Raw genomic sequence first — 12,711 nt, forward strand, 5'->3', positions numbered from 1 at the left:
CACTGGAGAATGAGGAGCAAGGTGACCACTGATGTAGTAATTATTTTCATCAAGAAATAGGGATTGCAAGGCAAGAAAGAGGGGAAGGAAGAAGTTATTTAGGTAATTTTGGGGTTTCTGCTGAGGAAACCTGAGTGAACTCACTTCAGGTGCATTTAGAATGTTTGCATACCAGAAGATCTGATTTCTGGCTGCTCCAATGACTACTGGAATCAGGAAGGAGTGCTAGAATTGGGATAAACCACAGTGCCTCATTATTCCTGTTTATTAGTATCAGACATCAGACATATATTTTTTATTAGTTATTCAAATGAGTTGAAATTTAATATGAATATATTAGTTTTTTTCCAAAATGCTGGCTGTTTTGTTAAAATAGCTATTTAATGAAAATTCTTTATAGTAAAGTGATATTCCAGAGCAGACTAATTTTACAGACAAAAATAATGTTGAATGCATTAATTGAATCCTAAAATGGTTATTTTCAATAAATATTGGACTGATTTCCAAATGTATAAGTTTATTAATATTTAATGCCTGGAGCCATTCCATTTTGTATAAATATGTATAATTTATTATACTTTTTGATGGGGTTTATATATTATACCTTCTTGCCATTAGTGGATGAAGAAACTTTCTGAAGGCTAAATTAGAGGATATAAGAAATGTAGGCAGATTATTACACCACATGGGCATGATAAATAATGAATATTAACTACTAGGATTCACCAAACATATATCCAAGCAGATCAATTCAGGACACTTACACTGAAGAGATGCGAAGTGTATGTTCAACTGTAGTGTCATTGTAATTGTGTACCTTCTCAGTTATCAGACAAGTTAAAGAGCATGATGAATATTTGCATTATAATGGTATAAATCCTTCTGATGTCTTGCATGAAAGTCATGCAGTTGCAGTTAGCACCAGCTTTTACACTTATTTCTAGGGTTATGACTTGCTTCTCTGATTTTTGATCACGTTTCTCCTTGTTAATGAGCATATCCACATTGATATTAACACTTCTTTTTAGCAATAGATGTGGTGCATCATCTCACTTTTTAACTTGTAACTATATGTTTTTTGAAGCCTGTATTCCTATTTTCTTCATTGCATTTCTATCATGTTACTGTCCCAAAGAAACAAACTAGAAAAACATGAAACCCTACACTAATACAGGCAAGAGTATTCCGTTTGATGCTAACACTCCATGAATGTATGGTTGGCCTTGCCATATTTACATATGATTGATTATATATTTCTCTTGCTTGTTAGAGTATCCTGAGAATCTGCCCACATTGAAGGTAATTACTCTTACACTTATATTTTTAATTATTAACTGCATATCCCATACCAATATACATCGTGTGCTAATCACTTTGTTTTAAAACCCATTCAGGCTACAATTGAAAATAAAGATTCTGTTCTGAATACAGCCACCAAAATGAAGGATGTACAAACATCCACACCAGGTAAACTTTGCATTGTAGATTTAACTCTGGAAAGAAGTACATTAATCTATTTGTAATGCTCATAGTCTTTCTATTCTCAATTATTTCACTTTTTATATTTTATTTCAGGATTTCATCTAAATAATGCAGCTGTTATCATTTTTATTTATGTTTTCAAAAATGAGATTTACATGCATAAGGAAAATATATTTTTAAAACATAAGGTTTTTTTTGTTTTTATTTTTTTTTTTTGAGACAGAGCTTTGCTCTTGTTGCCCAGGCTGGAGTGCAATGGCTCAATGGTAGCTCACCGCAACTTCCACCTTCCTGGTTCAAGCAATTCTCCTGCCTCAGCCTCCCGAGTAGCTGGGATTACAGTCATGCACCACCATGCCTGGCTAATTTTGTATTTTTAGTAGAGACAGTGTTTCTCCATGTTGGTCAGGCTAGTCTTGAGCTCTCGACCTCAGGTGATCCTCCCGCCTTGCCCTCCCAAAGTGCTGGGATTACAGGTGTGAACCACCATGCCTGGCCTAAAAATATAAGGTTTTATTCAGATGTTTCTGCTTTTACCTTTTGATACTCTGAAGTTTCCAATTTGGAATTTCAATAGTTTTTAGCGATTTAAAGAGATCAATTTTGATACTGTAAAATATTTGTTTTGCTTTAAAAGTCAATTCAAATTATGGCTTTTAGCTAATGAAATGTTTTATTTTGTAACATATTTGTTTTGTTTTAACTGTTATTGGTTCCGGTCAATTTTGTTGTACTTATTATATTAAGCCCATCGGATGTACTGATTAGCACACTGTGTGTCTGTGTGTGAGTTACTTTATTTTTTTGTTTTTAATTTTAATGAGTAAATTGTGGGTGTTTATGTTTATGGAGTAAATGAGATATTTTGATACAGGCATACAATGTGTAATAATGACATCATGGTTAATGGGTTATCCATCACCTCAAGCATTAACCATTTCTTTGTGCTGTCTTTTAATTTGTACTTCCTCAGTAATGCTAAAATGTACAACAAGTTATTGCTGACTGTAGTCATGTTTTTATGCTATAAAATGCTAAATTTTATTCATTGTTTCTAACTATAGTTTGTACTTATTAAGCATCCTCATTTCCTACCACCCCCACACCCTTCCTAGACTGTGGTAATTGTGATTTTTCTCTTCATCTCCATCAGCTCTATTTTTTAAATTTCTCATACCAACAAAGGACTGACAATATGTGAAGCCTTCCTTTCTTTGCCTGGATTATTTTACTTGACATAATGTCCTCTTGTTCCATCCATGTCATTGCAAATGAGAGGATCTTATTCTTTCATATGGCTGAGCAGTATATGTATCACATTTTTAGAACCCATTTGTGTTGATGTACATTTAGGTTGATTCCAAATTATGACTATTGTGAAAAGTGCTGAAATAAACATGCCAGGGCAGATTTCTCTTTTATAATATTGATTTTCTTGCTTTTGAGTAGTTACCTAGCAATGGGATTGCTGGATCATGTGGGTAGTTGTATTTTTAATTTTTTGAGGACTCTATACTGTTCTCCATAGTGACTGTACTAATTCACAATGCCACCAATGGTGTACGAGGGTTCTGCTTTCTCCACATCCTCATCAGCATTTCTTAATGCCTGCCATTTGGATAAAAGCCATTTTAACTGAGGTGAGAAGATACCTCATTGTAGCTTTGATTTGCATTTCTGTGATGATCAGTGACATCGAGCACCTTTCTGTATACCTGTTTGCCATCTGATAGCAGTTTGAAACATAACAGTGTCATTTTGCTACTATCTCTGAGCATGTTTCTAGCCAGAGGGAAAGGAACACAAATTTAGGAAATAGAAATTATACATGTAAGGTACTACTGCTAAATTAAGAGGCTTTCCTCTTTATTTGTGCTGGGAATAATTTATGAGAGCTATATAGAAGTGTTGATATTAGTTAATCAAATGAAATTTATTTGAACTAAGAAACTTTGACTGATTTTACTAAGAAACCTACTTTTTAAATAAGATCACAGTTCCATGAAAGTGCCTTAGAGATTAGCATGGTATATCAAATCAAACTAATTTTAGAAACAAAAAGTTATAGCATTCATTCTTTGAATAACAAAACCAAAATAATCAGTGAACATTGCACTGATTTTGAAGTATAAAATGTTATTAATAAGTCTGTGGAAATTTAATTTTTTCATTGACAATTATTTACACATTGAAAGCTTATTATACACTTTTTTTTTTTGAGGTGGAGTCTTGCTGTGTCTCCCAGCCTGGAGTGCAATGGCACAATCTCGGCTCACTGCAACCTCCACCTCCCGGGTTAAAGCGATTCTCCTGCCTCAGCCTCCTGAGTAGCTGGGATTACAGGCACATGACACCATGCCCGGCTAATTTTTGTATTTTGAGTAGAGATTGGGTTTCACCATGTTAATCAGGCTGGTCTCGACCTCCTGACCATGTGATCCACCCACTTCAGCCTCCCAAAGTGCTGTGATTACAGGCATGAGCCACCACACCCAGCCTATACACTATTTTTGATGTGGTTTATATATCTTCTTGCATGAGTGGATTCAGAAACTTCTTGACAGGGCCAAACTGCAGGATACAAGCAATGTAGACATAGCAGTAGCCTACCTAGAAATGAAAAAAATGAATAGTTTTATTAATTTTTATTCTACAACTGTCTATCTAAGCTGATTAATTTTAAACAGTTTCTCTGATGAGAAATAAATTATATATTTATTGGAAGTGTCCTCACAACTTTGTACTTCCTAAATAACAGGAAAAATAGTTGTACATGATAAATGCTTGTAGTATAATGGCATAATTGAATCTGATGTATTGCATTAAAGATAGGCCATAGCATCCTCCCGTCAGCTTTGACACTTACTCTCTCAGGATCATGATTTGCTATTCTTTATAAGGATCATTTTTTCTCATTATCAGTCAACATGTTTACATTGGACTAGATACACTCTTGTATTTTAGTTATAGTTAGTTGAGACATAATCTCACTTTTGAAACCTTAACTACATATGTTACAAAACCTGTATTAAATAAAACCATTTATCTGAGGAAAGATAGCCAGAATCAAGAAAGACTTCACATAGCTGTCTGAGTCTTGAATTATGAAAGAAATTTGTCGCAATAGTTGAGGAAAATATTTTAGATATAAAGAAGAGACTGCACATCGATGAAAGTGTAAACAGTAGCAGTCATTTTGGAAATGATTAATAATGAACAGCAGGCTCAATGTGCTGTTATAAAGGTACTATTGTGAAGTAAAGGACAGTGTGCTGTTACTTTTTCTGTTTCTATTGGATTTTTACATTTTGTTTTATTTCTGATGGTTTTATTCATTGATGTTGGGTGGATGAATTTGTGAGTGAATCTTTGACCATGTTCACATGGCTTGAACCTGGTGACACCTAGTGCCTCCCCAAGTGGTTTGCTGAAGTTTTGGAGGATTAAAAGCATTTCTTAAAGAAGTAAATATTATACTAAAGATTAAGCTTCATTTAAACACTTTTATTTTGTGGTATTAGAAAGACTATGGCTTTTTTTTTTTTTTTTTGAGACAGAGTCTCGCTCTGCCTCCCAGGCTGGAGGTGCAGTGGTGCGATCTCAGCTCACTGCAACCTCCGCCTCCCGGGTTCACACCATTCTCCTGCCTCAGCCTCCTGACTAGCTGGGACTACAGGCGCCCGCCACCACACCCAGCTAATTTTTTGTATTTTTTTAATAGAGACAGGGTTTCACCTTGTTAGCAGGATGGTCTCGATCTCCTGACCTCGTGATCTGCCCGCCTCGGCCTCCCAAAGTGCTGGGATTACAGGCATGAGCCACCGCGCCTGGCTGACCATGGCTTTTATCTAACTGTTCTGTGTAGCTCATTTTAACTAAATATATAATTTTTTTTAGCAGAACAAGACTTTGAAATGGCATCAGAGGGAGAGCAAAAGAGGCTTGAAGAATATGAAAATAACCAGCCACAGGTATGTAAAAATTTAAAATCAAATTTCTGGTTTAATCTTGTTTTCCTTGCTTTGGTAATACAGCATATTTGAAATGAATTTACCTTTGGATTAGCCTTTTAGTATCAGTTGATTATAATTTAATATTTCATTTTAAAAACATTTAACTAGTTATAAAACTTAAAATAGTGTTGGAATCTATAGCAATTTATATCTAATCTTTACTCTTGGAATTGAGTTAAAAAGTTCCTGATATTGTTTGCACTTCTATTTTTATAACTTCCTATTATAATAAAGAAGGTAACATCAAATATTGAATTACAATTTTAAGCAATAGAAATTATGAACAATTTAACAGTGATGACCACCTTATTGGATTCAGTTTAAAGGAGTAATTATTGCTAGTGGTTCAAACTTTGCAGTTTTTTTATTGCCAGTCACTAATACCAAGGTTAAGAATTTATTTTCCCTTTTGATCTCTGACTTCAGTTTCTATGTTCAGGGAGAGAATGGGTCATAAAATCAACCCAACTGGCCATCAAGAGAATTATACCTTCAGAACTGCACCTTTGGTATTAGCGTACAAACAATAACTGCCTAATGTATTTCAATATAGAAAATCTATAAATATTGTTAAATTTATTAAATCCACTGTCATTAGTAGACCTTAGAACTTAAGCCTATAATCTATATAAATATATAACACTGTCAATCATATTACAATATGTAATTTGCATTAAAATGTAAGAATTTGCTTTTCTTACTGACTGGTGTTGATTTTAGCTCCTAATAATTTAAAATTTGCCTTATCATTAGTTAGTAATATTTGGAAAAAGCACTCAAGTGTACACTGCACATATAGTGATAAAATCTTTTAAAGTGACAGTTCCTTTATAGTACCACAAGTCCTCCTAATTCATTTTTGGGAAATTTAACACATAATGAATTAGTCAAGTTTAGTCCAAACAAACAGTGACAAATTAAAGTTTCATGGTTTATGTTTTCACTGATATTAGGCTAATGCAAATTATTTTTCACTTCTTGGTTACAATCCAGTGATTTGAGCATAGGTAAATATAGATTAAGAAGTTTGATATTAAACTTTAATTATTTTTTAATTTTTATCATTTTACACTTGATTATTTAAAGACAAAGTTATTTTTAAAACATGTACTCTGACAGAAAAGACATCTGAGAAACAAAACTAGCAAATTTATCTTCCACTTTTGCATGTGCAAAAATTGTCTCAACAACTAGTAGTGAAAAAGTGTTGTGATAGAAAAGACCTCTTTATATATGCAGGACTTACTTGTGCACAAAAGTATGAGAGAATGTGGATCAAACAAGACAAATTAGGGTAAAAAAACTTTAAAATTCATCACAAATAAAGCAGAGTTTTGGTGAAATTTGTGAAAATTACAAAACTGCTTGCATTGAGGAACAGCAACTACATAATAACTCTACAGGAAGAACAAACTTAAGTAAATACCCTCTAATTTGACAAATGATTCACCTGATTAGGAAAGTGATGCATCTGGCATGTCTGTCTCTGCAGTAGTCTAGATATTTCCTGAACAAAAATAACCCAGTCTCAAAAATGCCTTTCTATCTCATTCATACTCTGGGTCCCCAGAATATGCTTGCCAGTCACCTTCGGAGCTTTATTTAAATAGAAATAAAGTAGACTGTGAAAATGACAACAAACCAGATACTGAACATGTTTTTAACTCAGACAAGGAAAATTTTTATAATGATACAGAAAGTACAAAAGCAAGAAACCCAGGAGTAGTTATGGTTGAAATAAAAGAAGACAAACAGGTTGTTAGGCAAATGACAAAAAACCAAAACACCACGAATTGGAAATTAAACATTGGACACATGCCTCAATTTAGTGATTCAAAAAGCCTTTTAGATATGTGGCTTACCTGCTCCAAAGAAATGAAGCATGTGATTTAAAAAAAACAAAGATTATGGTGTTTCTGTTGTTACAAACACAACAGTACAAAACCAGTACAGAATGTGTTCCAGAAGCCGTTATATGACAACTGTAGTGCAAATAAGTATGAAAGCATAAAACTTGAATTAGAAAATGTGCATTATTCTCCACCACATGGTGACAGAACATCAGCAGTATGTCTAGAAGTGGAATTAAGTGATCTATGCTAAGATTTAAGAATGAGGTAAGCATATTACAAGTAAAGTAGAGTTCCTGGCTTTGGAGAAATTTCAACTTCAAAAAGACTTAGAGGGCCACTTGCTGCTACTCTGGTTTTTCTCTTCACCAATTATTTGATCCATTTGAATTTTTTACTTATGAAAATCTCGTGTAAAATGGGGTTATCTAAATACATAATTGTATGTATAAATAGACTGTTTTTGCAATTAAAATAATTCAAGCTCAGGAAGACATTCTCTTAATTTTTGGTCCTTAATTAACCCAAGTCTCTCTGTCAGTTTTCTAAATGGCATAGGAACTGGGAAACTAATTTATCCATAGACCATGTGGTCCTCTGAACTAGAGTCAACATAAAGGAAATTGCTTAAAAAAAAAGTACAGAGCAAGTACCTGTGTTTGTGCTCATATAAATAGATGGGCAATTCCCACTCTGTACATTTAGTATATGCTATAAATATTTCGGGGACATTTTGAAACAGTGTTATTTATTTTGTAGGTGAAAAACCAAATACATTCTAGGGATGACCTGGATGACATAATTCAGTCATCTCAAATAGTCTCAGAGGATGATGACTCACTTTGCTGTAATTGTAAGAAAGTCATATTACTCATTGATCAACATGAAAAGAAGTGTAAAGGTAGGACCAATGCATAAATATAAGACTTTTTAAAAATCCTATAGCAATGTATGCACACATTGCTTAGCACTGTACCATAGAGTAGTGATATGTTACAAGAATGTTCATCTCAGAAATATGTCTTATGTTAAAATAGAATGAAAACAACTGTATCTTGTACCTTCTCAGCCAAAGAGCTATGATCATTTCACTGTACTTTTCTCAGTTTGAATGGCACACCCAATGTGTTTGTTTACTCTGCTTCTCTTCTATGCCATTACCCATTTACCCATGGTCAGGTTACCATTTCCTCCCACCTGAAATACTGTGATAACCTTCTAACTGTCTTTCCTACTATTCCATCTTCCAAAACCATGGCCTGTTCTGCAATCATAATTATATAGTTGTAAAAAATCACACCTGATCATGTTGCTTGCTTGCTGAAAACCGAGCTGCCATTTATTGCTGTAAGGTATGGATCTCAGTTCTCGAGCTTTATACTGCATCATTGCATACCCTTCTCTGTGCTACAGCCAGTGCCTTAGGTGTTTTGCTCCTACAATCAGTAGCTTTAGTGTGGTATAATTGATATGCGACAAAGTGCACACACATAAAATGTACCATTTGATAAGTTTTAACAGATGTATACACATGTGAAACTATTACCATCATCGAGATAGTCAACATACATCCATCACCCACTAATGTCTCCTCATGGCCCTTTATATTCCTGTTTTTAAAAGCTGCTAAATGGTTTTCCAAAATATTTGTACTATTTTCTATTCTCATCAGCAGTAAATGACCATTCCAGTTGCTATGTTGTCACACTATGGCTGTACTTATTTTTTTTTAATTTTAGTCATTCTGATGGGTGTATTATGTATATTATTATGGGTTTAATGTACACGATCCTAATGACTAAAATGTTGAGCATCTTTCCATGTGTTTATTTGCCATCTGTACATCTTCTTTGTTGAACTGTCTTTTCAAATCTTTTGCCATTTAAAAAAGTAGGTTGATGTTTTCTTACTTGTTGAGTTTTAATAATTCTGTATGTATTTGGATACTATTACTTTTTAGCTACTTTTTTACAAGGGTATTTTTGCCAGTTTTTGGTTGACTTTTACTTGCTTTGTGGTATCTTTTGAAGAGCAGAAGATTTTAATCATAATGAAGTCCAATTTAATTGTTGAATTACAGATCTTGCATTTTGTGTCATATGTAAAAAATGTTTGCCTAGCACAATGTCACAAAGATTTTTCCTATGTTTGTTCTAGAAATTTTATAGATTTGGAGCTTCCATTTAAATCTCTGCTCCATTTTGAGTTTCCTTTTGTTTATGGAGTGAGGTGAGGTATGGATTCAAGTTCACTTTTTGGATATGGATAGCCAATTGTTCCAACACCACATGTTGAAAAGGCTATCCTTTCTCCACTGCATTGCCATCCTGCCTTTGTCAGTCGTAAGCTGGTTGCATATGTGTTATCTATTTCTGGACTGTCTATTGAATTTTATTAATTTGCAGATGCTACTCAAATTGTGGGAAACCCAGTGTTTGAGTCAAAAGCAATTTAATACTTCAGTAAACCCACTGTAAAGTCAATAAGTCAAACCACCTTAAGTTGGGGATTGTCTGTATTTGACTTTCTTTACACAGGTTGAGCATTGTTAATTTAAATATCCCAAATCTGAAATGCTCTGAAACCCCAGACTTTTGGATTGCCAACATAGACACCACAGTGGAAAAATTCTACATCCGACCTCATGTATACAAACATTGTTTCATGCCCCAAATTATTAAAAGTATTGTTTAAAATTACCTTCAGTCTTTGTGTATAAGGTAAATATGAAAAATAAATGTATTTTGTGTTTAGACTTGGGTCCTATCCCCAAGATATCTCATCACGTAGATGCAAATATTCCAAAATCCAAAATCTGAAAAACTTCTAGTCTGAAGCATTTTGAATAAGGGATACTCAGCCCGTACCTATGGCACACTGTTTTGGTTACTATTGATTTATAGTAATTCTTGAAATGAATCCTCCAATTTTGTTCTTTGTTCTGTTTTGACTATGCTAGATCCTTTGCATTTTCACACGAACTTTAGAATCAGCTTATCAATAAAATAAAGACTGTTTGCTTGTTGGAAATTAAGTTGGGATTGTGTCATATTTATAGATTAATTTGGGGAGAATTGACATCTTACCGATAGTGAATCTACTCCTCAATAAAGTGTATGTCTGCTTTTATAGAGGTAATATTTAATTTTCTCAGTAGTATTTTGTAGTTTTTAGTTTATAGGTCTTTTCATATTTTATCAGATTTATCTGTATTTCATTTTTGATGAAGTTGTAAATGATAGTTTAATTAGTGTAGATGTATTTGACTTTCTTTATACAGGTCGAGAATTGCTAATCCAAATATACATTTTTATAAAACTATAGAAAATCATAGTTTTAAAATTTTCCTTTGATTGTTTATTGCTAGCATATAGAAATACAGTTAATTTTTCTATATTGAATTTGTATCATTCAATCTTGTTAAACTCACTTATTAGTTCTGGCACATTGTTGGTAGATTTCATCAGATTTTCTTCATAGACCAAAGGTTGTTAAACCTTTCTTTCTCGAACTACCCTCTTACTAAGGATAGTGAATATTTTAGACTTGTGGCAAAAGGGTCTCTTCTGCAGCTGATAAACTCTGCCATTTTAGTATGAGAGCAGCCATAGATCATCCATAAATTAATGAACACAGCTGTGTTCCAATAAAAGCTTATCAGACAAGAAGCTGGCCCACAGGTTGGGGTTTACCCATGCCTATTGTATGGTCATGGTTGTGTATAAAGACAATTTTATTTCTTTTTTTAAACTTGGATGCCTCTTATTTCTTTTTCTTGCCTGACTGCATTAACTAGAATCTTCAGAACAATGCTACAAACAAGTAGTGAAAGCAGACATTCCCATGTTCTTCCTCATCTTATGGGAAATGCATTCAGTTTTTCACTATGATGCACGTTAGCTGTAGATTCATCATAGACATTGTTTATCATGCTGAAGAACTTCTCTTGGATTCTTATGTTGCTGAGAGTGTTTCTTCTTTGAAACATCAGGAGTAAATTTTATCAGATGCCTGTATCTGTTGGGATGATCCTATGGGTCTTCTCTTTTAGTGTGTTTTATGGTAAATAATGATGATGTTTCAATGTTAAGCCAACCATCTATTTCTGGAATAAACCCCATTTGTTTATGATGTATTACCTTTCTATTACACTGTTGGATACAATTTACTAAAGTCTCATGTAGAATTTATTATAAAGACTTTTATTTTTTAGACCAGTTTTATGTTCCTGTCAAAATTGAGAGGGAGGTTCAGATATTTTTTTGTATACCCCCAAACCAATACATGTTTAGCCTCCTTCATTACCAGTATCCTTCACCATAGTCGTAGTTGCTATGGTAGATGAGCCTAAATTGACACATCACAATCACCCAAAGCCCATAATTTGCATTGGGGTTCACTCTTGGTACTGTACATGTATGGATTTGGACAAATGTACAATGATGTGTATCCATGTTATATAAATTATTTTGACTTCCCTAAAAATCCTCTGTGCTCTGCCTATGTATCTTTTCCTGCTGTCTCTTACCCTTTGGCACCCTTTTACTTTATCCATAGTTTTGCCTTTTCCTGATCATATAGTTGGAATCATACAGCAAGTAGCCTTTTCAGATTAGCTTATGTCACTTGGTAATATGCATTTAAGGTTCCTTCACATATTTTCATGAATTGATTGCTCATTTCTTTATGTGTAGAGTGATATTCCACTGTATGGCTGTGTAACCACAGTTTATTCACTCCACTGTGGGAGGATGTCTTCATTGCATCACAAATTGGTTGAATTTTTACATTCGTGCTCATGAGGGCATTTTCTTGTTGGTAATATTTTCTGGTTTTGGTTCAGGGTAAAGCTAACATTACAGACTGAGTTGAGATATACTCCTTGTTTCTGTTTCTTTTGGGAGAGTTTATGTATAATTGTATTATTTTCTTCCAGGAATGTTTTGTAGAATTCACCAGCATAGCCAGCTGGGTCTGGAGTTTTCTTTTAGGAAGGTTTTTAACTATAACTTAACTTTCTTTTATAGATATAGGGCAATTGACATTATCTATTGCTTCTTGATTGAGATTTGCTAATTTTCATTTTTAAAGGAATTTGTTAATTTTATCTAAGTTGTCATGTTTACTTACATAGAAATTATAATATCTTGTTATATTTTTAGTATCTGCAGAATCTATAATGATGTCACATTGTTTATTTCTGAAATTCGTAATTTGTATTGTTTCTTTTATTCTGAGCAGCCTGGCTAAATGGAGCTTTATCACATTTATCGATCTCCTCAAGTTGTTTTGTGTTGTTGATTTTTTTCTATTGTTTCTTCTGGAACCAACAGTATAACAAAATACCATAGACTGGTTCAAACAAC

The 12,711-nt window shown here is 33.6% G+C and overlaps 1 protein-coding gene across 1 annotated transcript in view; it reads left to right on the forward strand.

Annotated features, from left to right (window-relative positions):
* The window catches only part of ANKRD36C (ankyrin repeat domain 36C), a 159,913-nt gene that overhangs the window by 122,697 nt on the left and 24,505 nt on the right, over window positions 1-12,711 (forward strand). Inside the window, exons 78-81 of the mRNA XM_054547126.1 lie at window positions 1,271-1,299; window positions 1,395-1,467; window positions 5,380-5,453; window positions 8,105-8,246. Of these exons, the coding sequence (XP_054403101.1) occupies window positions 1,271-1,299; window positions 1,395-1,467; window positions 5,380-5,453; window positions 8,105-8,246 (318 nt within the window). The remainder of the gene's footprint in view (window positions 1-1,270; window positions 1,300-1,394; window positions 1,468-5,379; window positions 5,454-8,104; window positions 8,247-12,711) is intronic.

This window comes from Pongo abelii, chromosome 12, assembly GCF_028885655.2.
Source record: "Pongo abelii isolate AG06213 chromosome 12, NHGRI_mPonAbe1-v2.0_pri, whole genome shotgun sequence".
Lineage (NCBI taxonomy): Eukaryota > Metazoa > Chordata > Mammalia > Primates > Hominidae > Pongo > Pongo abelii.